We start from the raw sequence: 26576 nt of genomic DNA, 5'->3' as shown, positions 1-26576 counted from the left end.
AAAGGCTAAGGGCCAGGATATCAAGCTATGACACCAATTTTCTCTTGCCTGCAAGGTGGGCTGGAAAAACTGACTGTCATTTTGCTTCATCTTTAGGAGCAAGGGCCTCACACACAAACATTTCTGACAAGAGGTACACTTGGTTTCTGGAGGGAGTCAGAGAAGAATTTCTCCAGGACATTGTAAATGCATTTGTGAAGAATTCCACTGCTTGGTATTTTGGAACACATTTAGAATTTTGCCAGGAGTATCAGACAAATGAAATCTTCACAAACACATTGTCACTACACATACTGACTGGAGGAAGTGTTACCCGAGGTTCTTTTACTAGGAACTACTAGAAGCTAGAGGCAGGTGCAGCATTTGATGATTCTACCAGGAGCTACAGAAAAGCAAGAAACAAAGGGGGCAAAATTAACCATTGTTATAGCCCCGTTAATCCTCCCCTAGGGTACTTAGCAAGACACTTTTCGTCCGGGAAAGGGGCATGCAACCACCTCCGGGAAATTGCCCGGGAGCTTGCAGAGGTGCTGCCATGCGACTGGCGATGACGTCATCACCGTGCGCAGTGACCCCTCACCGCCTCACGCCAACCCCTTAACGCCCCGCGGGGGAAATTGTATCCACTCTCGGGGTGCTCATTAAAGGGGAGGGCGCAGTGCCCCGGGCCGTCATCTTTTTTTGTTGGAGAACTCTCGGGTTGGCTCAACGATGGCAGCCCTAGTTTGTTCCAGGCCGTCATTGTGCAGCCCGGCACTCCGTCTTGGGTGACGGACTGCAGGCCCGTTTATATGCTGCCCTGGTGGCCTAGAGGAGGCCATCAGAGGCCGTGCAGAGGGGCGTTGAAGCGCGTCAGCGCTACATGGAGCGTCCGCATTGTGCTTCCTTCAGCACCCCGGTTAATGCCCCCAAAGGAAGATGATCATGCGAGATTGTGTTCTGCTTCCTTTGAGAGGCAGTTAGGGCTATTCCACGGCGGGGGCGGGACTTTTACGTGGATGCCACAAGTACCGGCCTCAGAAGGTCACCACTCCCAATCGGGGCGCAGGAAAATTTCACCCCCATAGAATCAAAACTTTCACTGGCATTTCGTGTCACTATCAGAGGACATTTTTAGACTGAGTTACAAAAAAAAGTGCGAGTTCACCAGAGGAACGGACTCTTTAGTGGAGTCACTGACTCTGATAGAACATCATCAGTGACAATGTGAACCCTATCTGATATTAGAGTAGGAATGATTAGTACTTTTCTATGAAATGAGTTTGTTGCTTTAATGGAAGCATTAGCCGGTTTAATTTAAACAATAATATTGCAACGTGCAATTTCTGGATTACAGTCATTGACCAGCTACAACTGTATATATCAATTCAGCTCCTGCACATTGTTGGGATTTAATAAATCATTTCACCGTTCCACTTGCTTTAATTGAAACATCAGTCTCTCGGTCCTGGACCTTTTTTCGCTGTTTTCACATGTTATGCTCACCCTGATATTTTCCTGATCAAGTAGAGAATTTTGCTTTTGCAGTTCCATCAGTTGGTCTCTCTTGTACTTCAGTTCCTTCTCAGCCGTGCCACACAGGTTGTGTACTCTCTGCAGGTCCTGCCGTAGCTGCCGGGACTCCTCTGTGTGCTGCTGCAGCATGGCCTCCTGCGACTGAGATTTTAAAAATTGCCATTTTCAATCTTAACAAAAAAAGGCTGTTGGGATTTTCTACATTTCTGCCTTTCCCCACTTTAGGTCTCTGCGGGTTATGCATTGTCAATGCCAAGAAGTATGGAACTGGCTGTTCTGTAACTGTTCCATGGGGATGCACAGACAGTTGTATAGCATGACTGGCATGACAGCAGCATTCCACTGCTTTCTTTCTCCCTGAAATGCACATTAAAGCTGGGAACTCATTGTGTGGGATGCTAGGGACAAGCTAATTATGCAAAAGTGACAGCTGATAAAATATTATAATACGCAGCTTTTTACTCGATTACATTATAGATCCCAGTGGAGAGCCTCAGCAAATCTGAGCTACAGGTATATGCTACAGCACAATCTAGAAAATAATGAATTCAAAGAGCAGAATATTTACTGTGAGGAATGATTAAGGATTATTATTGCTATATTAAAAAAGAGTTTTGTGTTTAAAACAGAAAATGCTGGAAACACATAGCAAGGCAGGCAGCATCTGTGTAAAAAAAAAAGTCAGTTGATGATTCAGGCTGTATAGCAGAAACATGTTTCCACATGTGTCAGACATCTGGCTGACCCTTTCTGACCTGGAGTTTGTGTGGTCTGGAGATTATCCTTTGGCATTCAGGTTCACCTTTGCCACTAAAACAATATGAACAAAAGGTAAGAAATCAAGTATAGAAATGGCAGAGTGTGGCGCATAATTCTCACACCTGCAGGAAACAGGGTTGAGACAGTAGTCTATATTCGTCTTATCAAAAATAGCACTTTGAAATACCAAGATCAGCAACTGATGAATGTGCACCGTAGCAAATTGAGTTCATTCCAAATCACCAGTTGCCATCAAGTGGTAAGAACTGAGTAATGCAGCAGAAGTAAACTGGACTGATCCATAGGCCCCAGCTGCTCTCTGGTACCCCACTATTCCTGATGTGTAAGCCTAGATAGGGAATGTTGGCAAGTTATTTGATGGTAGGAGCTATCACACTTTCCAATAAAGGTCACAACAATTAAGAGCAGAAACCCAGAGCAGAAACCCAAGGTGATTCTCCCATCTCTCTAACTTGGGGTACTGAAATCCAACTGTAACACCCTAACTGCTATACTGGTTGTGATCAGCTACCTCAGCACAACCTGGGCTTTTCTGGCTTAGCATCACATGAAGGCAGTGCATTACTAAAAGGGAGCAAACAGCAACAATCGTTAACATTTTCTCCTACGCTACAAGTACCTTAGCCCTGTTGTTCGCTTCATCCAGCTGCATTTCTAGGCTCTGTTTCTGCTGGCAAGAATTTTGCTGTTCAAAATCTAGACAAGACTGCATCTGGCTCACTTCCATCTTCAGAGCCTGCATCTGCACCTAAAACAAACAGTCAGTCAAAATGAGCCACAGACATACTTAGTGTCGTTAGCAGAATAGACAGTCAGATAGTAACCCCAGAACAGTGCTTGAATGTTAGGTTGATGCTCCAGTGCTATAGTGTGGCAGTGCTGTAGTGTCAGAGGTATCAGGGGCTAAATATGATATCCCCTGCAAACGGGCGCAGGGATCGCGATGCGCAATGAACCCGCGCCCGTTCAATCCGAAGCAACATCCTAACTTCATGCTGCCTGTTCATGTCCACAATTGTAGCAGCAGCCAGCACTAACCACACTGTTCAGTGGCTGTTCGCATCAGCAGGGGCCCAAAATCGTGGGAGCCTAACACCACTTAAAGTTAGCCTGCACTACTTAAATCCAACCTGCACTATTTAAAAGGGAGGTACATTGTGGCTGGACCAGTTACTGGAAGTCATTCTACAAGTGATTCTGACCTGGAAAACATTCAATAATGGCACAACATGGGAGAGCACAGGCTCCAAGGTTTTCTGTCTGTCGCTGCACTGGAGGAGTTGAACAGGAGGAGAGATGTGCTATATCCACACAGGGCCAGGAGACCCTCCAGACAAACGCTCAGAAGGCAGTGGGACAGATAGCCATGGCAGTCAATGCTAGGAGTTAAGCCCTGAGGACCTGGATGCAGTGTCGCAAAAAATTCAATGACCTCACACGAGTGGTGAAGATCAGGTGAATGCCATATCCCACCAACTGCACCACTAGCCTCAGCAACTGCTTCAATGCACCACATCCTTGTCACTCACCTACTAACAATCTCAATCAATCAGGACCTGTACGTAACATTCATAGCTTCACCTCACCCTCACACTCTTTGGACTGCTGCAAGCCTCACACCCACATCTCACAGCTTGCAGACACCGCCAGCTATTTAGCCCTGAGAGCCACATCACCCAAACAGATTGCATGACACTCACTGACACACTTCCCTCTCTCTTGCAGGACAATGTGGTGGACAACCAGAGGCAGCAGAACCTAACCAGCGTCTCATGCCCTTACCTCCATAGAGGAGATGGTACTCGCTATCATTAGAACGGGCTTTGCTGAGGTTGTAGCCAGCAGCGGGGCTGAAACCATAGAAGATGACGGTATCCTCATACCTAACCCTCCTCCTCACATCCCACTTACCCCTCAATCCACAATGTTTTCTGATTTACAAGCTGCATGTGGTGTACCTGCACCTCTTGCTTTCCCCCTCCACTTGCCGCAACCTTACCCCTTGTGTCTTTCTCCTTTCAGATACCAAAGACCTGCAACATGGCCAGGCAGTGGTGGAAGAGCAATAAGATAGTGATAATGAAGAAACACCATCACTCGATTTCAAACTCGCAGCCACCAGATCAGATACTGACACCGCGCATAATTTAGAGGATAGCATATAGGCGGGATCAGCATACAGAAACATAGAAAATAGGTGCAGGAGCAGGCCATTCAGCCCTTCGAGCCTGCACCGCCATTCAATATGATCATGGCTGATCATGCAACTTCAGTAACCCACTCCCGCCTTCTCTCCATACCCCTTGATCCCCTTAGCCGTAAGGGCAACATCCAACTCCCTCTTGAATATATCCAACGAACTGCACTCAACAACTTTCTGTGGTAGAGAATCCCACAGGTTCACCACTCTCTGGGTGAAAAGGTTTCTCCTCATCTCGGTCCTATATGGCTTATCCCTTAGCCTTAGACTCTGACCCCTGGTTCTGGACTTCCCCAACATCAGGAACATTCTTCCTGCATCTAACCTGTCCAGTCCCATCATAATTTTATATGTTTCTATGAGATCCCCTCTCATTCTTCTAAATTCCAGTGAATATAAACCTAGCCAATCCAGTCTTTCTTCATACGTCAGTCCTACCATCCCGGGAATTAGTCTGGTGAACCTTCGCTGCACCCCCTCAATAGCAAGCACGTCCGTCCTCAGATTAGGAGACCAAAACTGCACACAATACTCAAGGTGTGCTCACCAAGACCCTGTACAACTGTAGTAAGACCTCCCTGCTCCTATACTCAAATCCCCTCGCTATGAAGGCCAGCATGCCATTTGCTTTCTTTACTGCCTGCCGTACCTGCATGCCTACCTTCAGTGACTGATGTACCATGACACCCAGGTCTCGTTGCACCTCCCCTTTTACTAATCTGTCACCATTCAGATAATAATCTACCTTCCTGTTTTTGCCACCAAAATGGATAACCTCACATTTATCCACATTATACTGCATCTGCCATGCATTTGCCCATTCACCTAACCTGTCCAAGTCCCCCTGCAGCCTCTTAGCATTGCCTCACAGCTCACACTGCCACCCAGCTTAATGTCATCTGCAAACTTGGAGATATTACACTCAATTCCTTCATCGAAATCATTGATATATATTGTAAATAGCTAGGGGCCCAGCACTGAACCTTGCGGCACCCCGCTAGTCACAGCCTGCCATTCTGAAAAGGACCTATTTATTCCCACTCTTTGCTTCCGGTCTGCCAACCAGTTCTTTATCCACGTCAATACATTACCCCCAATACCATGTGCCTTCATTTCGCACACTAATCTCTTGTGTGGGACCTTGTCAAAAGCCTTTTGAAAGTCCAAATATACCACATCCACTGATTCTCTCTTATCCACCCTACTAGTTACATCCTCAAAAAACATAGAAACATAGTAAATAGGTGCAGGAGTAGGCCATTCAGCCCTTCGAGTCTGCACCACCATTCAATAGGATCATGGCTGATCATTCACCTCAGTACTCCTTTCCTGCTCTGGAAGATTTGTCAAGCATGATTTCCCGTTCATAAATCCATGCTGTCTTGGACCGATCCTGTCACTGCTTTCCAAATGCGCGGCTATTACATCTTTAATAATTGATTCCAGCATTTTCCCCACCACCGATGTCAGGCTAATCTGTCTATAATTCCGTGTTTTCTCTCTCTCTCCTTTTTTAAAAAGTGGGGTTACATTAGCTACCCTCCAATCCATAGGTACTGATCCAGAGTCCATGGAATTTTGGAAAATGACTACCAATGCATTTACTATTTCTGGGGCCACTTCCTTAAGTACTCTGGAATGCAGACTATCAGGCCCTGGGGATTTATTGGTCTTCAGTCCTATCAGTTTCCCTAACACCATTTCCTGACTAATAAGGATTTCCCTCAGTTCCTCCTTCCCGCTAGACCCTCGGTCCTAGTATTTTTGGGAGGTTATTCGTGTCTTCCTTAGTGAAGACTGAACCAAAGTATTTGTTCAATTGGTCTGCCATTTCCTTGTTCCCCATTATGAATTCACCTGATTCTGACTGCAAGGGACCTACATTAGTCTTCGCTAATCTTTTTCTCTTCACATATCTATAGAAGCTTTTGCAGTCAGTTTTTATGTTCCCTGCAAGCTTACTCTCATACTCTATTTTCCTCCTCCTAATTAAACCCTTAGTCCTCCTCTGCTGAATTCTAAATTTCTCCCAGTCCTCAGGTTTGCTGCTTTTTCTGGCCAATTTATATGCCTCTTCCTTGGATTTAACACTATTCGTTAATGGTTAAAGAGGAAGTTAACACAATAGTAAGGAAGGACATTAGCGTGGATGATATGGAATCTATATGGGTAGAGCTACGAAACACCAAAGGGCAGAAAACGTTAGTGGGAGTTGTAGACCACCAAACAGTAGTAGGGAGGTTGGGGATGGCATCAAACAGAAAATTAGGGACGCGTGCAATAAGAGTACAGCAGTTATCATATGGTGAGACACCGGGCACAAGTGGCCTGCAGCCAGGGAAGAGGGAAAGGATAGCGCAGGTGCCAGCTCGCTGGAGGGAGTGGTCACACATGAGTTCTGCTGCAGAGGACTCAGATGAGCACTTCGATGGGGCAGACTACAGAAGAAGGCTAATGGGTATGCACAATGAAATGCTTGGTATTTTGAAGCCTGTCAGAAAGCATGTGGGAGTCTGGCATCAACTTGGCACAGGGCTTTGTGCAGAGCTTGAAACCCATCCTTTCCAGCATGGGTGGTGGGCAACTCCATCAGCACACTTGTGGGCCCAACCACGATGCAGCGTCTGATGGCTGAAGTCTCAGCAACCATTGCAACACAAACAGTAGCCACCAACGTCAGAGTGCTGCAGTGGAAGCACAGAGTGGCTCTGGATTCCAGTGTTCAAAGGGGCTTGCAAGGTGTCACAGCAGTCCAATAATCTGTCCGCCAACTGATTAGTAGAATTGCTGAGGCACCGCCCTGGGGGAATAGCAGTGGTTCCGTGTAGCAAGAACCCGCTGTCCTCTCTCAGGATGACAGCATTCGTCCTCCCATCCCTGCCACTCCGCCAGTGCCCTTGTTGTTGCCTGTCAGCCAGCCAGTCCAGACTGTTGTCACCCATGCTTAGATGGTGCAGTCCGTAACTGGGCCTTCTAGTCCCAGAGCTGCTCGAGGTCGTCCTCCAAGGCCATCTGCAGTCTCCTCCACTGAAAGTCAGAAGCCTTCCACCAGCCATGCTGCAGTCACCGGGTTAGCACTAGGTAGGAGCACTAGGATAGGCAAATGCACATGGAAGACAGGCACTAAGGGAACGCACAAGGGTAATTAGTTTACATTTGTATGCAATATGGCATGATTCTATTTATAAATTTGGTTTGGGAATGTTTCTTTTGTGTTGGCTTTTATTGTTGCATTGTAGCCAAACGGATGCTATGATAGTCAGTGACAGAGGGATGGTAAGGTGTGGGACTGTTGGTGAATGGGGAATTGGGGTTACGTTTACTAGTATCGCACAGATGCACCAACATCAGCGTCCTCGTCCAGGCTAGCATCCCTAGCATTGAAGCACTGACCACACTCGATCAGCTCCGCTGCGCAGGCCACATAGTTCGCATGCCAGACACGAGTCTCCCAAAGCAAGTGCTCTACACGGAACTCCTTCACTGCAAATGAGCCAAAGGTGGGCAGAGGAAACGTTACAAGGACACCCTCAAAACCTCCCAGATAAAGTGCGACATCCCCACTGACACCTGGGAGTCCCTGGCCAAAGACCGCCCTAAGTGGAGAAAGTGCATCCGGGAGGACGCTGAGCACCTCGCGTCTCAACACCGAGAGCCTCAACACCGAGAGCGTGCAGAAATCAAGCGCAGGCAGCAGAAAGAGCGTGCGGCACAACAGTCCCACCCACCCCTTCCCTCAACGACTATCTATCCCACCTGTGACAGAGTCTGTGGCTCTCGTATTGGACTGTTCAGCCACCAAATAACTCACTTCAGGAGTGGAAGCAAGTCTTCCTCGATTCCGAGGGACTGCCTATGATGATGATGATTGCACTCGGATGAGTTCTTCACGGACAGCCCGGCCAGAAAGGGGCTGTCTAGGTTATCTCTCCCTCCCTTGTTTCAGCACGCCAATGATCTGCTCTATCACATTTTGTGCGGCAGTATGGCTTTCATTGTATGGTTTAGCGAGAACGAGGAACTGAAAGAAATTAGTATTAGTAAAAAAATAGTACTGGAGAAATTAATGTGACTGAAAGCCGATAAATCCCCTAGACCTGATGGCTTACATCCTAGGGTTTTGAAAGAGGTGGCTATAGAGATAGTGGATGTATTGCTCGTCATCGTCCAAAATTCCACAGATTCAAGAACGGTTCCCGCTGATTGGAAGGTAGCAAATGTAACCCCACTATTTAAGAAAGGAGGGAGAGAGAAAACGGGAACTACAGACATAAGAAATCGGTGTAGGAGTAGCACGTTTGGCCCCTTGAGCCTGCTTCGCCATTTAATAAGATCATGGCTGATCTGATCTTGGGCTCAGCTCCACTTCTCTGCCTGCCCACTCCCCATAACCCTTCACTCCCTTATCGCTCAAAATTCAGTCTATTTCCACCTTAACATATTCAATGACCCAGCCTCCACAGCTCTCTGAGGCAGAGAATTCCACAGATTTACGACCGTCTGAGATAAGAAATTCCTCCTCATTTCAGTTCTAAATGGGCGACCCCTTATTCTGAAACCTAGTTCTAGATTTTCCCACGAGGGGAAACATCCTCTCTGCATTTACCTTGTCCAGCTCCCTCAGAATCTTATACGTTTCAATAAGATCATCTCTCATTCTTCTAAACTCCAATGAGTATAAGCCCAACCTGCTCAACCTTTCTTCATAAGTCAATCCCCTCAGCTCAGGAATCCACCTAGTGAACCTTCTCTGAACTGCTTCTAATGCAAGTATATCCTTCCTTAAATAAGGAGGCCAAAACTGTACGCAGTACTCCAGGTGTGGCCTCACCAATACCCTGTACAGTTGTAGTAGGACTTCCCTGCTTTTATACTCCATCCCCTTTGCAATAAAGGCCAACATTCCATTTGCCTTTCTGATTACTTGCTGTACCTGTATATTATCTTTTTGTGTTTCATGCACAAGGACCCCCAGGTCCCTCTGTACTGCAGCATTTTGTAATTTCTCTAAATTTAAATAATAAGTTGCTTTTTTATTCTTCCTGCCCAAAATGGATAACCTCACTTTCTCACAATATACTCCATCTGCCAAATGTTTGCCTGATATCAGTAGTCGGGAAAATGTTAGAATCTATTATTAAGGACGTGATAACTGGGCACTTAGAACTGGGCAGAGTCAACATGGATTTATGAAAGGGAAATCATGTTTGACAAATCCTGTTAGAGTTTTTGGAGGTTGTAACTAATAGGATAGATATGGGGGAACCAGTGGATGTGGTATATTTTGATTTACAGAAGGCATTCGATAAAAGTGCCACGTAAGAGGTTATTACACAAAATTAAGGCTTACGGGATAAGGGGTAATATACTAGCATGGACTGAGAATTGGTTAATGGACAGAAAGCAGAGAGTAGGAATAAACTGGTCATTTTCAGGTTGGCAGACTGTAACTAGTGGGGTGGGGCAAGGATCAGTGTTTGGGCTATTCACAATCTGCAAATGTAACGCCCCTATTTAAAAGAGGACGCAGAAGCAGTAGCAGGACATTTGGAAAAGCACAATTCGGTCAGGCAGAGTCAGCATGGACTTATGAAGGGGAAGTCATGTTTGACAAATTTGCTAGATTCTTTGAGGATGTAACAAACAGGGTGGATAAAGGGGAACCAGTGGATGTGGTGTATTTGGACTTCCAGAAGGCATTTGACAAGGTGCCACATAAAAAGGTTACTGCACAAGATAAATGTTCATGGGATTGGGGGTAATATATTAGCATGGATAGAGGATTGGCTAACTAACAGAGAACAGAGAGTCGGGATAAATGTTTCATTCTCTGGTTGGCAACCAGTAACTAGTGGGGTGCCGCAGGGATCAGTCTAGGACCCCAACTATTTACAATCTATATTAACAACTTGGAAGAAGGGACTGAGTGTAACGTAGCCAAGTTTGGTGACGATACAAAGATGGGAGGAAAAGCAATGTGTGAGGAGGACACAAAAAAATCTGCAAAAGGACATAGACAGGCTAAGTGAGTGGGCAAAAATTTGGCAGATGGAGTATAATGTTGGAAAGTGTGAAGTCATGCACTTTGGCAGAAAAAAAATCAAAGAGCAAGTTATTATTTAAATGGAGAAAGATTGCAAAGTGCTGCAGTACAGCAGGACCTGGGGGTACTTGTGCATGAAACACAAAAGGATAGTATGCAGATACAGCAAGTGATCAGGAAGGCCAATAGTATCTTGGCCTTTATTGCAAAGGAGATGGAGTATAAAAGCAGGGAAGTCTTGCTACAGTTATATAAGGTATTGGTGAGGCCACACCTGGAATACTGCGTGCTGTTTTGGTTTCCATATTTACAAAAGGATATACTTACTTTGGAGGCAGTTCACTAGATTGATTCTGGGGATGAGGGGGTTGACTTATAAGGAAAGGTTGAGTAGGTTGGGTCTCTACTCATTTGAGAATTCAGAAGAATGAGAGGTGATCTTATCGAAACATATAAGATTATGAAGGGGCTTGACAAGGTGGATGTAGAGAGGATGTTTCCACTGATGGGGAGACTAGAACTAGAGGGCACGATCTTAAAATAAGGGGCCACCCATTTAAAACAGAGATGAGGAGAAATTTCTTCTCTCAGAGGGTTGTAAATCTATGGAATTTGCTGCCTCAAAGAACTGTGGAAGCTGGGACATTGAATAAATTTAAGACAGAAATAGTTTCTTAAATGATAAGGGGATAAGGGGTTATGGGAGCGGGCGGGGAAGTGGAGCTGAGTCCATGATCAGATCAGCCATGATCTTATTGAATGGAGGAGCAGGCTTGAGGGGCCGAATGGCCCACTCCTGTTCCTATTTCTTATGTTCTTATGTTCTTAATCTATATCGATGATTTAGATGAGAGGACCAAATGTAATATATCCAAGTTTGCTGATAATACAAAGCTAGATGGGAATATAAGTTGTGAGGAGAATGCAAAGATGCTTCAAGGGACTATAGACAGACTAAGTGAGTGGGCAAGAACATGGCAAATGGAATATAATGTGGAGAAATGTGAAGTTATCCACTTTGGTAGGAAAAATAGAAAAGCAAAGTATTTTTTAAATGATGAGAGATTGGGAAATGTTGGTGTTCAGAGGGACCTGGGTGTCCTTGTACACAAATCACTGAAAGTTAACATGCAGCTATCCCTCGCAATTAAGAAAGCAAATGATATGTTGGCCTTTATTACAAGAGGATAGGAGTATAAGATTAAAGATGTCTTACTGCAATTATATAGGGTCCTGGTGAGACCATACCTGGAGTATTGTGTACAGTTTTGGTCTCCTTACCCATGGAAACATAAAAAATAGGTGCAGGAGTAGGCCATTCGGCCCTTCAAGCCTGCACCACCATTCAATAAGATCATGGCCGATCATTCACCTCAGTACCCCTTTCCTGCTTTCTCTCCATACCCCTTGAACCCTTTAGCCGTAAGGGCCATATCTAACTCCCTCTTGAATATATCCAATGAACTGGCATCAACTCTTTGTGGCAGGGAATTCCACAGGTTAACAACTCTCTGAGTGAAGAAGTTTCTCCTCATCTAAGGAAGGATGTACTTGCCATAGAGGGAGTGCACCAGACCGATTCCTGGGATGGAGGGATTTGTCCTATGAGGAGAAATTGAGTAGATTATGCCTATATTTTCGAGCGTTTCGAAGAATGAGAGGTGATTTCATTGAAACATACACAATTCTTACAAGGCTTGACAGGGTAGATGCAGGGAGGCTACCCTAGCTAGGGAGTCTAGAACCAGGGATCACAGTCTGAGATGAGGAAAAATTTCTTCACTCAGAGGATGGTGAATCTTTGGAATTCTCTACCCCAGAGGGCTGTGGAGGCTCAGTCGTCGAGTATATTCAAGACAGAGATCGATAGATTTTTGGATATTAAGGGAATCAAGGGATATGGGGATAGTGCAGGAAAGTGGAGTTGAGGTAGAAGATCAGCCATGATCTTATTGAACGGCGGAGTAGGCTTGAGGGACTGAATGACCTTCTCCTGCTCCTATTTCTTATGTTCTTAAAGAAGCAGTGGGCATCCTACGTAAAACATGAGAGATGAATAAGGAATGGACTGAATGACAGCAAGCAGCAGGTACAGCTAGGGCAGTGATGTTAGGTTGGGGAGATATAGATTCAGAAATTCAGTGTAAATTGATCAAATTGGCAGAATACATCAAACATGAAGGGGGCATTACGAACGATTTGATGGTTTTAAGAGAATTTTAGAAGCTAAAAACCCATTATTGGGAGGGACTGGAAAGGATGGTCAAAAGAACGGTGTTTTAAAAACGGAACATCGCCTATGCAATTCTCCCCATTGCTGTCCTGCTTGAGGATTGAAATTCAGAAAAGGAAGTATCCTCCTCAACTGACTTTTGATCATTTGTGTTTACAGACATGAAATTTACATGCTAGCCCTTGGAGTGACATGAAGCTGGGGAAAGTTAAATAGTGACTGGTTGTATGGGTTTCTCTTATATAGAGCTCTTTGTTTGGACACTAGTCATGGCACTCAATTTTTTCCAGAAAAGACAGTTCTATATCCATAAAAGGAGCTTAGCTTAGAGCTGAGGATAGTGCCTTCTTGGCTCTTCTGTACAACTCTGAAACCAAATACCAATCCTGGGATCTGCTTCAAGGTCTGTTGGCTTGCACGGGCTTTTCCACCTGCTCCTTCGCCCCACAAATAAAGCTTTTGCCATAAGAAGGGAAGCTCCAAGATCATGGTCTGAATGTCTGGAATATCCTCATGACCCTTTCTGCATTGTCAGAACGGATCATTTACAGCGTACTCTACCTGATTAATGTTTTCTTCCACTTTTTCTTTGGAGCGAATTAGGTCATTCATCTGTTTCTGGATTTGCCGCACTTCTTGGTTTAGGCGCTGGTTCTCCTGTTGGCTGTTCACCAGCTGTTGCCGTATGGTATTGTTTTCCTGCGTTAACTGCTTGTTCTCCTGCTGAAAGGAGATGAGCTGCTGTCGCATGGTGGCAGTCTCCTGGTTCAGCATGTGGCTGCCCTGCTGGTTGTTAGAGAGCTGTTGCCGGAAAATAATATTCTCCTGTTTCAGCTGCTGGTTTTCCTGCAGCAATGCACAGAGCTGCTGCTGCATACATTCTAGTCTTTTGTCGGAAGGTTCAGTCATCTGGTTGCTGAGGAACGGAATGTTATGGAGAAAAGGTTAGTATAATGTCCTTGGCCTCCTACAATGTTCCAATGAAGCTCAACAGAAGGTTGAGGAACAGCACCTCATCTTTCAATGAGGCACTTTACAGCCCTCCGGACTGAACACCGAGTTCAACAATTTCAGATCAGAACCACTGGTCCTATTTTTTCAGATATCATGTGCTGGTAATGATTCGGCTGTTACCATTTACAACTCTACTAGACCCATATTTTGTTTCTTTACATGTCCCATTACCATCTCCTTTCACCTTGCGCCATCATCCCTTTTGTCATTTAATCATTCCTGCCTTCCACCATGTCACAGACTTTCACCCCCCCCGCCCCCCGCTCCCTCCCCCCCCCGCTAACATTTTCCAGTTCTGGTGAAATGTCATCGACCCGAAACGTTAACTGGTTCTCTCTCCCCAATGTTGCCTGACCTGCTGAGTGTTTCCAGCATTTTCTGTTTATATTTCAGATTTCCCTCATCGGCAGTATTTTCCCTTTGTATTTGTGTAATGTTCATTTGACATTGGCACTTTTGCCTCAGGAAAAGATGTGCTGTATTTTAATTTTAGTTCCTCCAGTTTCCTCCCTTCTGTGTGCATTTCCTAGCAGCAATAGTGATCAGGCGCAGGAATGCTGACTGAATTTTACCTTTGCTGGTCTCGGGGCACTGAGGCCAATTGTAGTGCCCCTTCTGCTGACCCAGTTAGCTCAGCACAGACCGAGAATTGAACCTAGAAACCTCTTCATTTAAAAAGCAAAATAATGCAGATACTGGAAATCTGAAATTAAAAAACTGCAAATGCTAGAAACACTCAGCAGGTCACGCAGCATTGGTGGAGAAAGGAAAAAAGTTAACGTGTCAGGCTCTTTGTCAGAACCGGAGAATGTTCTAGATAGACCTGTAACATCTTAAAGGCATAATGGCCTCCTTATATGCTGTATCATTCTATGATCTTCTGGTTCTGACAACACGTTATTAGACCTGACATGTGAACCTCTTCATTTATGGATCAGTACCACTCTGGGCAGTCCACTTATTAACTGAGGCACTGGATGTCACCTTCTCAGTCCTTTTTGGCCAAATTAGCAGAAAGAAGTTGAGTAATTTACCTAATTGCATGCATAATCTCCAAGCACTTCCAAGTCAGACAGGATAAATAGGTGGCAGTTTGATATGAAACTGCATTCGAAGGATAAAGATCACCACATTTAAAGAAAGACTTGGGGCTAGATTTTTGGTTTGAGGGTTCGGAGGGTGCTAATGGCAGCGGGGCGGTGAATTTGCGCCGGGAAATGGTTTGCGACGGCAGCCAACAAATTCGGTTGCTGCGACCTGAGAGTGGAGTGGAGCGTTAAGGGAGGCGTTCCACATCTCTCTTAGAGCGCTAGGCTAGGTGAGCAACTGAAAATTCATTGCTAAAGGGCCGGCTTCAGAGCACCCTAAGAGAGGCCGCGCTTGAAAAAAGACACAGAAAACATTCCCAATATATTGTTCACCCCATATAAAGATAAATCACAAAAATAAAACAAAAACAACCAATCACACTTACCTCATGCAGTCAATCCTTCCCTCACCACCGTCAGGACAGCTCTGACCGCCGGCTATGGGCAGCTACAGAGTCAGCGCAAAACAAATTTTGCGATTGGGACGATAACGGGGGCATTGCACCCAGGCGGTATTGCTCAGCTCCGGTGCAAAATCAGCACCAAATTTCCCGGCAGGGCGCTGGAAGCCTGCCGCCCGGGCAGTAATCATTTCCCGACCCATTAACGGGGCACTAATAGAAGTGCAAGCCAAATGAAAATCCAGCCCTTGCACTTATAAAGTAAATGTCTCTCTTGGCATTGGGTGTTAGCCCATATCCTTCTGACCCAGGGGTGAGAATTCCGCTAATTGAGCCAAAGCGACATGCACAATCATTCTTCATTTATTTCCTCTGCAACAAGCCAATGATTATTACATGGTATGTAAAGCAGAAGGGAGCAACTATCCACAGAATCCAAATTATTATTTAGAGAGCTGCTCCACAGTGCGGCTGCTAACTGACTTAGTCCATATTAGAGTAACGGCATGTTTTAGCTGTGTCACTAATTGGCTGAAAAGCGTAGGATAACGATTGATCTCGGCCAATTAATTACACAGCACAAAGATTTTCTTAGTGAGACACGGTTAGAAGTTTAGCCAAAATATTGTCATTTGGAAGAAAGAATTTCACAAAACTGCAAAGATCTTTTGTTCTGTACAGGTCAAAGAGCAAGCTAGATAGGCCATCGTCATTTTCTTATTCCGACCTGCTTACGTACCTCAGCTGAGTTTACAGTACTTACTGTGCACTGCCTTTTTCTTTCTCTGATCTGCCTAATGCTTCCTGAAGTTTGGATATGGTGCTCTTCAATTCTGCTATCTGGCTTGTGTATTGCTCTAGCGTATCTTTCAAATTGGAGTTTGGCATCTCATTCTGGATCTTGGACAACTCTGTGTAATCCTTGAGCACCTTGTTGAGCTAATAAATAAGCCAAGAGGTCAGATTAACATTTAACTGATACAAAAGCAAAATACTGTGGATGCTGGAAATCTGAAATAAAAACAGAAAGTGCTGGAAATACTCAGCGGGTCAGGCAGCATCTATGGAGAGAGAAACAGAGTTAACGGGCTGGATTTTCCCGGGTCCCAACCGCACGGTGCGGGGGGTACCCGGGAGACGACGGGAAGCCCAGAAGTTTGGGTTTCTCGGCACGCTGTGGAATTTTAACACCACAACAAATGTGCGACGTCGGGGGTGGAATCCCCACCCGGAAGTCAGCCTGATTGACAGGTTGCCTTCCAGCCGTGTGGGGATCTTGGCGAGGGAGGCCACAGCAACAGGTAAGTGTTGGGTCCAGGGTTGGGTTTGACCTCAAGGGGGGGGGGTCCGATTCCCGAACCCGAGTCACCATCCCGGGGGGTGGCAGGTAAGGTAGAGACTTCAAGCCTCATTATCATATGTAAATTGCCAACACGCCTCCTGGGTTGGCAGCCACCTCCCCCATCCCCCATCCCCCATCCCCCAGCCTGTCTGAGTGAAAGGTGGGCAGGTTGGAGTCGCCGATCACATTTTTTTCAACCCACTCCAAGGCCAATATATCCTTTCTGAGGTGCGGTGCCCAGAACTGAATGCAGTACTTAAAAAGGGGTCAAACCAGATCTTTATGGTGTGCAATTCACACTGTCTCCCTTTCCTCTGATTGAAGCGAGCCGATAGGATAGACAAATGGGCCAGTCAGTTCCCTTTCAAGCAAAGCAGAACAAAATGACAGGAGCCATTCTTATTTTTGTCATTGCAATTGCTTCTTAGTTAAACATACAGGTATATTTTCCTCCAGTAGCTAATGTGAGGGGAGGGAAGAGTCAGTTTTATTCTCGCTCTGACCTTTGTTCACATTTGTGACAAGAGGTAAATATACCCAACAGTCACATGCTCATACACAGTTGGCATAGGGAGGTGGAAGCTATGTTAGTTATGTAAAGCTCTGGTTAAACTCCATTTGGAGTTCTGCGTTCAGTTCTGCGCACCGTACCTCAATGAGGATATACTGGCCTTGATGGGGGTGCAGCGCAGATTCACCAGACCGATACAGGGGCAAAAAGGGTTAAATTATGCGGACAGGTGGCATAGACCTCTCTTGAATATAGAAGGTTAAGAGATGTTATAATTAAGGTGTTTAAGATGATCAAAAGAGTTGATAGAGTAGAGAAAAATAAACTATTTCCTCTGATGGGAGAGTCCAGAGCAAGAGTGAATAACCTTAAAATTTGAGCTAGACTGTTCAGGAGTGATGTCAGAAAACACTTCTTCACACAAAAGGTACTTGAAATTTGGAATTCTCTCGACCAAAAAGCTGTGAAGGCTGGGGGTCAATTGAAAATGTCAAAATGAGATTTTTGTCAGGCAGGGGTAGCAAGGGTTACGGAACCAAGGTTGGTAGATGGACTTAAGGTACATAGGATCAGGAGTAGGCCACTTAGCCCTTCGAGCCTGTTCTGCCATTCAATGAGATCCTGGCTGATCTGTGACCTAACTCCACATACCCACCTTTGCCCCATATCCCTTAATACCTTAGGTTAACAGAAATCTATCCAATCTCAGATTTTAAATAAACAATTGACCCAGCATCAACTGCTGTTAGCGGAAGAGAGTTCCAAACTTCTACCACCCTTTGCGTGTAGATGTGTTTCCTATCACAGGCAGTCTCTCAAGCGAGGATGAATTGCTTCCACAAGAGTTCACAGATGTTTCAATGAAGGTCCCGATGTTCCAGTCCTGAACTCCAATTGAAGGGCGGAAGATGCCTGTGCGTGGATTTTTTTAACATGTGGTGACCGTTGCAGATCAGCCACCATACGGGCTTGACAGAGCTAGGTCTTGGTCCAGTGGCAAGGGTTAACCAGGACGACTGGAGACCTGCTCTGCTGCACGGACGTGGTGTACACACACATCGCAGTGTGGGCAGGCCCGTGCTGCCCCTGGGCCCTCGGTTCTGTGGACTGTCTTTGTCTCATCCCGACCCGTTGAAGTTGGCTTTACCTAAATCTAGAATCTTAGTAGCTGTTTTGCATTTTTCCTTTTCAAACACAACACTGAACTCAATCATGTTATGGTCGCGATTAGATAAATGTTCATGCACCATTAGGCTGTTAACTAAAGTTAGCTCATTGCTCATTATTAAATCTAATATGGCTTGCCCCCTTGTTGATTCTAGGACTTATGGTTGCAGAAAACTATCTTGAAGGCACTCTTCATTACCTTTCTGACATGAGTTCATCTGCTTATCCCAATCTATATGGAAGTTAAATCACTATTAAAACCACTCTGCCTTTACTACATGCTTGCCTAATCTCTACATTAGTACATTCTGTTACTTCATAGCTGCTACCAGGGGGCCTATACACAACTCCTACTACAGTCTTAAATCCTTTTCTAGTTCTTAATTCTACCCATAAAGTCTCCACTGTCTGCTTATCTCTTGTTATAACATCTCTTACAATAGAAGTAATTTCATCCTTAATCACGAATGTGATGTAACGAGCAAGGTGGATGTAACGAGCGGGGTGGATAAAGGGGAACCCATAGATGTAGTGTATTTGGATTTCCAAAAGGCATTCGATAAGGTACCACATAAAAGGTTACTACATAAGATAAGAGCTCATGATGTTGCGGGTAATATATTAGCATGGATAGAGGATTGGCTAAATAACAGAAAACAGAGAGTCGGGATAAATGGGTCATTTTCAGGTTGGCAAACTGTAACTAGTGGGGTGCCACAGGGATCAGTGCTGGGGTCTCAATTATTTACAATCTATATTAATGATTTAGATGAAGGAACCGAGTGTATTGTAGCCAAATTTGTTGACGATACAAAAATAGGTGGGAAAGCAAGTTGTGAGGAGGTTACAAAGAGTCTGCAAAGGAATATAAATAGGCTAAGTTAGTGGGCAAAAATTTGGCAGATGGGAGTATAATAAAAATGTGAGGTTATCCACTTTGGTAGGAAGAATATAAAATCAAAATATTATTTAAATGTAGAGAGACTATAGAATGCTATGGTACAGAGGGATCGGAGTGTCCTCATACATGAAACACGAAAAGTTAGTATGCAGGTACAGCAGGTAATTAAGAAGGCAAATGGAATGTTGGCCTTTATTGTAAGCGGGATGGAGTATAAAAGAACGAGAGTAAATTAACAAGAGACATAAAAACAGATGTTAAACGTTTCTATAGGTATGTAAATAGGAAGAGATTAGTGAAAGTAGAGGCAGAGACAGGAGAAATTATAATGGGCAATAAGGAAATGGCAGAGACAATAAACAAATACTTTGTATCCGTCTTCACGGTAGCAGACACTAAAAACATTCTGGAAATAATGGAGAACCAAGGATCTAGAGAGAATGAGGAACTTAAAGAAATCAGTATCAGTAAAGACATACTTGAGATATCAATGGGACTAAGTGGCGACTGTATTGTGTACAGTTCTGGTCTCTTGCCTTAGAGGGAGTGCAATGGAGGCTTATTCTTCTGGATCCTGCAATGAGGGAATTGCCCTGTGAGGAGAGATTGAGTAGTCAAGGCCGATATTCCCTAGAGTTTAGAAGAATGAGTGGTGATATAATTGAAACATTAAACATTCTTAAAGGGCTCGACAGGGTTAATGCTGAGAAAATGTGTCTCCTGGCAGGAAATCTAGAACATGGGGTCACCATCTCAGAATAAGGAATTAGCCATTTAGGACTGAGATGAGGAGAAATTTCTTTACTCAAAGGGTTGTGAATCTTTAGAATTCTCTACCCCAGAGAGTTGTGGATGCTCAGTCGTTGAGTATATTCAAGATAGAGGTCGATTCATTTTTGGGAACTAAGAGAATTAAGGGTTAAGGGGATAGTGCGGGAAGGTGGAGTTGAGGTAGAAGATCAGCCATGAACTTGTTGAATGGCAGGGCAGGCTCGAAGGGCCAAATGGTCTACTCCAGCTCCTATTTCTTATGTTCTTACTTTGCCGATGATCGAGAGTAAACTGATGGGGCGGTAATTGGCTGGAATGGATTTGTCTTGCTTTTTGTGGACAGGACATTCCCTGGCAGTTTTCCACATTGTCGGGTAGATGCCAGTGTTGTAGCTGTGCTGGAACAACTTGGCTAGAGATGCGGCTAGTTCTGGCGCACAAGTCTTCAGCACGACAACTGGGATATTGTCGGGTCCCATAGCCTTTGCTCAGCCTTTTATTGATATCACGTAGAGTGAATTGAATTGGCTGAAGACTAGCTTCTGTTATGGTGAGGACCCGAGGAGGAGGCGGAGATGGATCATCCACTCGACACTTCTGGCTGAAGATGATTCCAAATGCTTTAGCCTTGCCTTTTGCACGCACATGCTGGGCTCCGCCATCATTGAGGATGGGGATGTTCATGGAGCCTCCTCCTCCCGTTAGTTGTCCAATTGTCCACCACCTTTCACGACTGGATGTGGCAGGACGGCAGAGCTTTGATCTGATCCATTGGTGGGGGATCCCTTAGTTCTATCTATAACATGCTACTTCTGCTGTTAGCATACATGTAGTCCTGTGTTGCAGCTTCCCCAGTTTGGCAGCTCATTTTTAGGTGCCTGGTGCTGCTCCTGGCATGCTCTTCTACATTCTTCATTGAAACAACATTGGTTGAGTGGCTTGATGGTAATGGTAGAGTGAGGGATATGCCAGGCCATGAGGTTACAGATTGTGGTGGAATACAATTCTGGTGCTGCTGATGGCCACAGCGCCTCATGGATGCCCAGTTTTGAGTTGCTGGATCTGTTCTGAATCTATCCCATTTAGCACGGTGGTAGTGCCACACAACACGATGGAAGTTGTCCTCATTGTGAAAATGGGACTTAGTCTCCAAAGAGACTGTGCGGTGGTCACTGCTACCCATACTGTCATGGACAGATATATCTGCGACAGGTAGATTGGTGAGGACGAGGTCAAGTAGTTTTTCCCTTATGTTGGTTCTCTCACCACCTGCCGCAGCCCCATCTCTTGCAGCCATGTCTCAGTAATGGCTACCATGCTCTTTCCTTAAATTTGCGCCTGCAATTGATTCAATTTGTTCTCCTTATACGCCATGTGTTTTTAATAAAGAATACTTATTTGGGCCACACACCATAACCTGTCCTTCTGCTCCGATCAGTCATTATCTAACTGAGGGCAGAACAATCTCGAGGGGCTGGATGTACTCCTATGTACAGTATGCACACGGATAAATTTTACGAGTTTGTGCTCCTGACTGGGAGCCTGCCTTGATGGGAGGGAATATCATAAAATCGGGCAGGATGGTCAGTGTGCCTGATATGCGGCTCCCGCAATGTTCCCGTCATTTAAATTATTGGAAAATCATGAGTAAGACTCCCTGCTAGGAATGCAAACTTGTAAAAGGTACTTCATAGTTTGGTATATATCCAAGATATACAGTGTTAGGAAGTAAACTTTGCATATCAGCTTAAGGTTATCTCAGAACTGGATCTGGTGAGTGGTATTGGTATTCAGTTGTACTGCTGTGACTGCCCATTGCAGCGATATTAGGTACTGTATAAGCAGCTGCTATGTATTATCACCTCACCTTCTGTTCTTGAGCATGGTTCTCCATTTTCATCCTTTCAAGAGCTTGATTCAATTTTTGATTCAGATTTGCTGCTTCACGATATTCATTCAGCTCCAAATTCAGATAGTGCACTTGAGTCTTGAAAGCTTCCAGCTCCTGTGGAAGGCAGGAAACATCGCATTAATACAGTGCTTTTTTATCCTTTATCCCATCCCCATCAGTCTCATCCTTCCCATCTCCTGAAGGCACCAAATTTTTGCTGGAGTATGGTTCCAAGTGTAAATCTAGATAGTAAAGGCTGGCAGGATATTTGACTGTGAGGACCTCAAATCCACGCCTAATGCTGCCCACGCCCAACAGCTGCATAGATGCATGTTCCAGCTGAAATCACTGGACTGCAATCAGAAGCAGGAGCTTGGCTGATTTCCCCCCCCCACTCTAGTCCAGGGGGACTGAGTTTATCGGTAAGACTCCAATCGCCACTCTGGGTGAGACCAGCACATACTGGGGATTGAACCTAGGCCCTTTTGGTCAATATGACTCATAATATAGTTTATTTTTAAAAAGCCATGGAAATTTCACAAATATAAACATCTACTGCAAAAACTGACTTTCTTAAATGTGCTTTTCTTCAAGTAGACTAATGGTGAGGTAAATGAGACTATTCTTACAAACTGTTTCATGAGATTCTGACATTTTAGGAGACAAATGCTGCTGAAAGATTAAAGGAACCTGATTTTGAACTTTGGCTTCCTACTGTTTGGGAAAAACAGGTCTTAGGTGTGTTTTTTATGTCACTGCTATTAGGTTGAGTTTATTATTTTATGTTTCTCAATTTCTGGCTAAGGCTTTACCCTGGTCATTGCCATGCTCCATTGGCTCTCCCTTCCCCTACCAATCAACTTCAAGATCCTAGACCTTTGCCTTCAAATACCTCCATAACCTCGTACCATTCTATCTCATTGACTTCCTTCAGTCCTATTCTCTGCTCAAACCCTTTGCTACTCAACGTTGGTCCTGTTCCTGCCCTCTTTACTCCATCATTGGCAGCTGCCATGCCCCTGCTCTCCAGAACTCCCTATGAAAATCCCTCCCTTCTCTTCAAAAGCATTAAAAAAATATTTCTCTTCACCTGCTCTTTCAGCCCCATTCCTTAATTCCATCTATTTTTCTTCCCTCCCGTTGAATGTTCTTTTTTCTCTTCACTGCACTGTAAAGTGTTGAGACGTCTTTCTATATAAATGCAAATTGTAAAATTTGGAAATAAGTATACATTGTTGAGAATCTCAGTGGGTCTGCCAGCCCATTGGTCTTAAAAACAAAATCTGACCATGCTGCCATTTGCAGGAGATCTGTGAGCTTGGGCCACCAGAACAGATCAACATAAGAACATTTACAGATACTCGAGTTTGAATTTTCTTGTCCCAGATTTCTCCCCCAACAAACCTTCCTGACTGTCCAAATGACGACTATTTATTTAAAGGGTAAAATGATAAAAGAGGATTGGTAAGTGGAATGAGAAGAATAAAAACATTGGCAAAGTGGAGCTTTAAAGGGGGCTAGATACGGGTCTGATATCTGACTTTTATTTCTGAAATTTCTGTCACTGTGCCTCCTCTTGTTGCCTGTGCCTATCGCTTCTGATCTTTATAAGAACCTAATCCCCACTGTAGCACTTTTCAGGTCATTCTATGTACTTTCCTGTGCGTGTGGACATTGTGCATGTGTTTTTCCCCCTTTCCCCTTTTCTGTTCCATTATTAAATGCTGTTCATCTGCAATATCTTTCAGTTCTGAGGAAGGTTTTATATCTTAACTGCCAACTGACTCTTGTTTCCTTGATGGACGCTGCCCGATCCACCGATTGTCTCCAACGTTTTCTGTACTTGTTTACAATTTTCTTAAACTTATCTCGAGTTCGCCCTACTACCTAAGCAACAACAACAACTTGCATTTATATAGCACCTTTAATATAGTAAAACCTCCCAAGGCATTTGCTGCATCAGTATGTCTGAAATGCTCAAGAAAAAAACATATTTTAATGGATTGTCATTACCACACTCCAGTTATGGCTAAGCTGGGGTCATACGCCACTGTTTAAAAATGTATGTAAGAAACAGTGTATTACAGCAGATGGTACTGTAAATTCCAAACACAAAATTAAAAACATTGTACTGTCTCTTTAAGAATGTCTTTATAATTATTTTACATGTTTTCACACCACCAAAAAAGAATGGGTTCAGCAACAGATCTTCTGATCCAGCTGGTGAAGCTCCCTCCTCCAATGTCAAATGGAGCGATTTCCTCACAGTCCTACCTCCTTTTCTCGTGTCCTTGACTGCTGGGAAGTAGCTAGTGCAGCTTCAATGTACTCCCGCCTTTTAATTTCTTCATCAAGACTTAGCTGCATGGTGTCCATCGCCTCACTATTCATTCTTACATGCTGTTGGAGGTAGTGCAGAGATCAATTTATTAGTGTTTGCAGAATACAAGGCATAGGGAGTTAGATATGGCCCTCACGACTAAAGGGATCAAGGGGTATGGAGAGAAAACAGGAAAGGGTTTCTAAGGTGATGATCAGCCATGATCTTATTGAATGGTGGTGTAGGCTCGAAGGGCCGAATGGCCTAATCTCGCACCTATTTTCTATGTTACCCTTTCAATCAGGGCTCCATTTAAAAACACATCACCATCCCCCAAAAATGTTTCCCTTACTATCCCAATGACACTGACTCCTGTTGAGGTACAGTTACACAGGTACAGTCATCCATCCAATACCATACTCATTTTTATGTGTCAGCTTAGGCAGTGGAGGACATCATGGCTGAGACCAATTCTGTCCTCTCCCAATACCCATACAGAAGCATGTCCTAGCAATCTAGATCACAATCCCTGGCTGATTCTTGCTATCCATCTCCAGATTAGGGCACTGAGGCCGATTCGAATGCCCCTACTGCTGTCTGGCTGACATCAGTATTTTTCAACTTAAACAAGGAATTGAATCTGCATCTTCTGGTCCATGTAGCTCAGGTCAGGGCAGCCACATTTTCTGATTATGACTAAATTATTTAGCATTCACAACTGAGAGGTCCGAAGAACAAAACATTATTCTACCTTCCACTTTCTGAGATTGTCAACTGCACTCCTGAAGTGCAAGATATGCTTCATGCTGACAATATCACACTCCGGGGTAGGTATGAAATGGCTCCCAATGCACCACTGATTATATATCGATGTCCTTGTTAGACCAATCCTTTCTCACAGATCAGAGTAAAATCTCATACTCACCTCCTGAATATCTTGCTCCTTACTCGTAGCATTGATCACCTCATGACTTTTGGCTTTAAGCTCCTTGTACTTCCGCTTGAGTTTTGCATAATCAGTCTCCATACTGGTGATCTATGGAGAAAGATAGTGTTAGAAAACACCAACTTCCTTTCTAAGAAAAGGAAAGAGGAGAAGCAGTGCCATGGTAACTTGGCAGCAATAATGCAAATTAGTTTGTAAATTAAAACTGGTCTTACCGGCTATTCCACCTCCAACACAGAAGCTCCTTACAATTTCCCACCCCAATACAAAGCAACCCCAGTCAGGACCCTCAACACCAACACAGAGCACCCCATGCTACAATGCCTCATCCCCAGCATTGAGGACTCCTACTATGAAGCCTACATTCAATGTGTAACCCTATATGGAACTGTACCATTATCATGTACGACACCCAACTTAGAGTCCTCTGCTATGATGCAATACAGAGCGAACCTACTATGGTACTCCATCCCAACATGGAACCCTCTTGTTACAATGACCTACACCTAGTGCACAGCTACCGGACAACATCCCCAACATGAAACCCACTGCTACAATTCCAACATCCTAACTTAGAGCTCTCTTATTGTATGCCTGCTTGGAAAATGGCAAAATTGACGTTGTTTAGAAAGAGAGCATGTTTCAATAGTCAGGACCTAGGATTCAAGCCCAGACATGCTGCATGAGAATCTAGCACCTATAGATAGCATGGCCGAGAAATCCAGCATTCTATTCCACTACAGCTAATGTGATCTGAACCCACGTCCCTAGCTAGGAGCCTTTCATCGTACCATCAGATCCAATGGGAACTAAAGCTGGGTTCCCATGAGAACACAGCATTCTTCCTCTTTGATGTTTCATATGAGAAGATTAAACAAAGACCTCTTTGTTTTTGAAATTATCTTTGTGAAAAATAACCTCAGTGCGCAAGCCAGGTTCAACTAGTTACAACTTCTGAAGCTTCACATTGCTCTGCTAAATCGATTGCGATCATTATTTGGCTGGAAGCTTCAATGCCCCGGGATGATTCCCTATTACACCACAACTTTCTTAAGATGATTTTTGAGAGGTTTGTGCCCATTAGGATGGTAATGGAAACACATTCCATTTCAGGCACCAAGCATTTGATCAAGGCCAGGTGTATAGCATGGTTATATGCAGGTCAGGAATCCAACAAGCACCATAGGAGTAGAAAGTACAGGGTAGCAGGGGTTGTGGGGATGGGTGCAGCGCAAGTTTGAATGCCTGACTGGGAAGGATTGCTGAATTGGCTGGATTAAGGCTGAGGAGGGATTTGAAAATGAGAACAAAAATACTGAGGACCAGGGAGACAGTGGAGCATGGAGGGTTAAGATATGTGGGACTTTATACAGCAGAGGAAGCATAGTGACAAGGGAGGTCAATTAAGGCAGTATTTGAGAAATCAGTCCCGAAATTATATGGATTAGGGTTG

At 44.5% G+C, this 26576-nt stretch overlaps 1 protein-coding gene across 2 annotated transcripts in view; it reads right to left on the bottom strand.

Moving 5' to 3' along the window:
• Positions 1-26576, bottom strand: part of ccdc30 (coiled-coil domain containing 30) — a 178871-nt gene that overhangs the window by 42685 nt on the left and 109610 nt on the right. For both annotated transcript variants that reach the window (XM_070860240.1, XM_070860241.1), the window contains 7 exons: positions 25103-25213; positions 24132-24257; positions 21834-21971; positions 16038-16213; positions 13333-13687; positions 2915-3043; positions 1486-1656 (listed from right to left, as the gene is read on the bottom strand). In XM_070860240.1, coding sequence (XP_070716341.1) covers positions 1486-1656; positions 2915-3043; positions 13333-13687; positions 16038-16213; positions 21834-21971; positions 24132-24257; positions 25103-25213 — 1206 coding nt within the window. The remainder of the gene's footprint in view (positions 1-1485; positions 1657-2914; positions 3044-13332; positions 13688-16037; positions 16214-21833; positions 21972-24131; positions 24258-25102; positions 25214-26576) is intronic.

The sequence above is a fragment of the Pristiophorus japonicus genome, chromosome 18 (assembly GCF_044704955.1).
Source record: "Pristiophorus japonicus isolate sPriJap1 chromosome 18, sPriJap1.hap1, whole genome shotgun sequence".
NCBI classification, from domain to species: domain Eukaryota; kingdom Metazoa; phylum Chordata; class Chondrichthyes; family Pristiophoridae; genus Pristiophorus; species Pristiophorus japonicus.
Note: the sequence above shows the minus strand (reverse complement) of the source record. Positions and strands in the feature narration are given on the sequence as shown.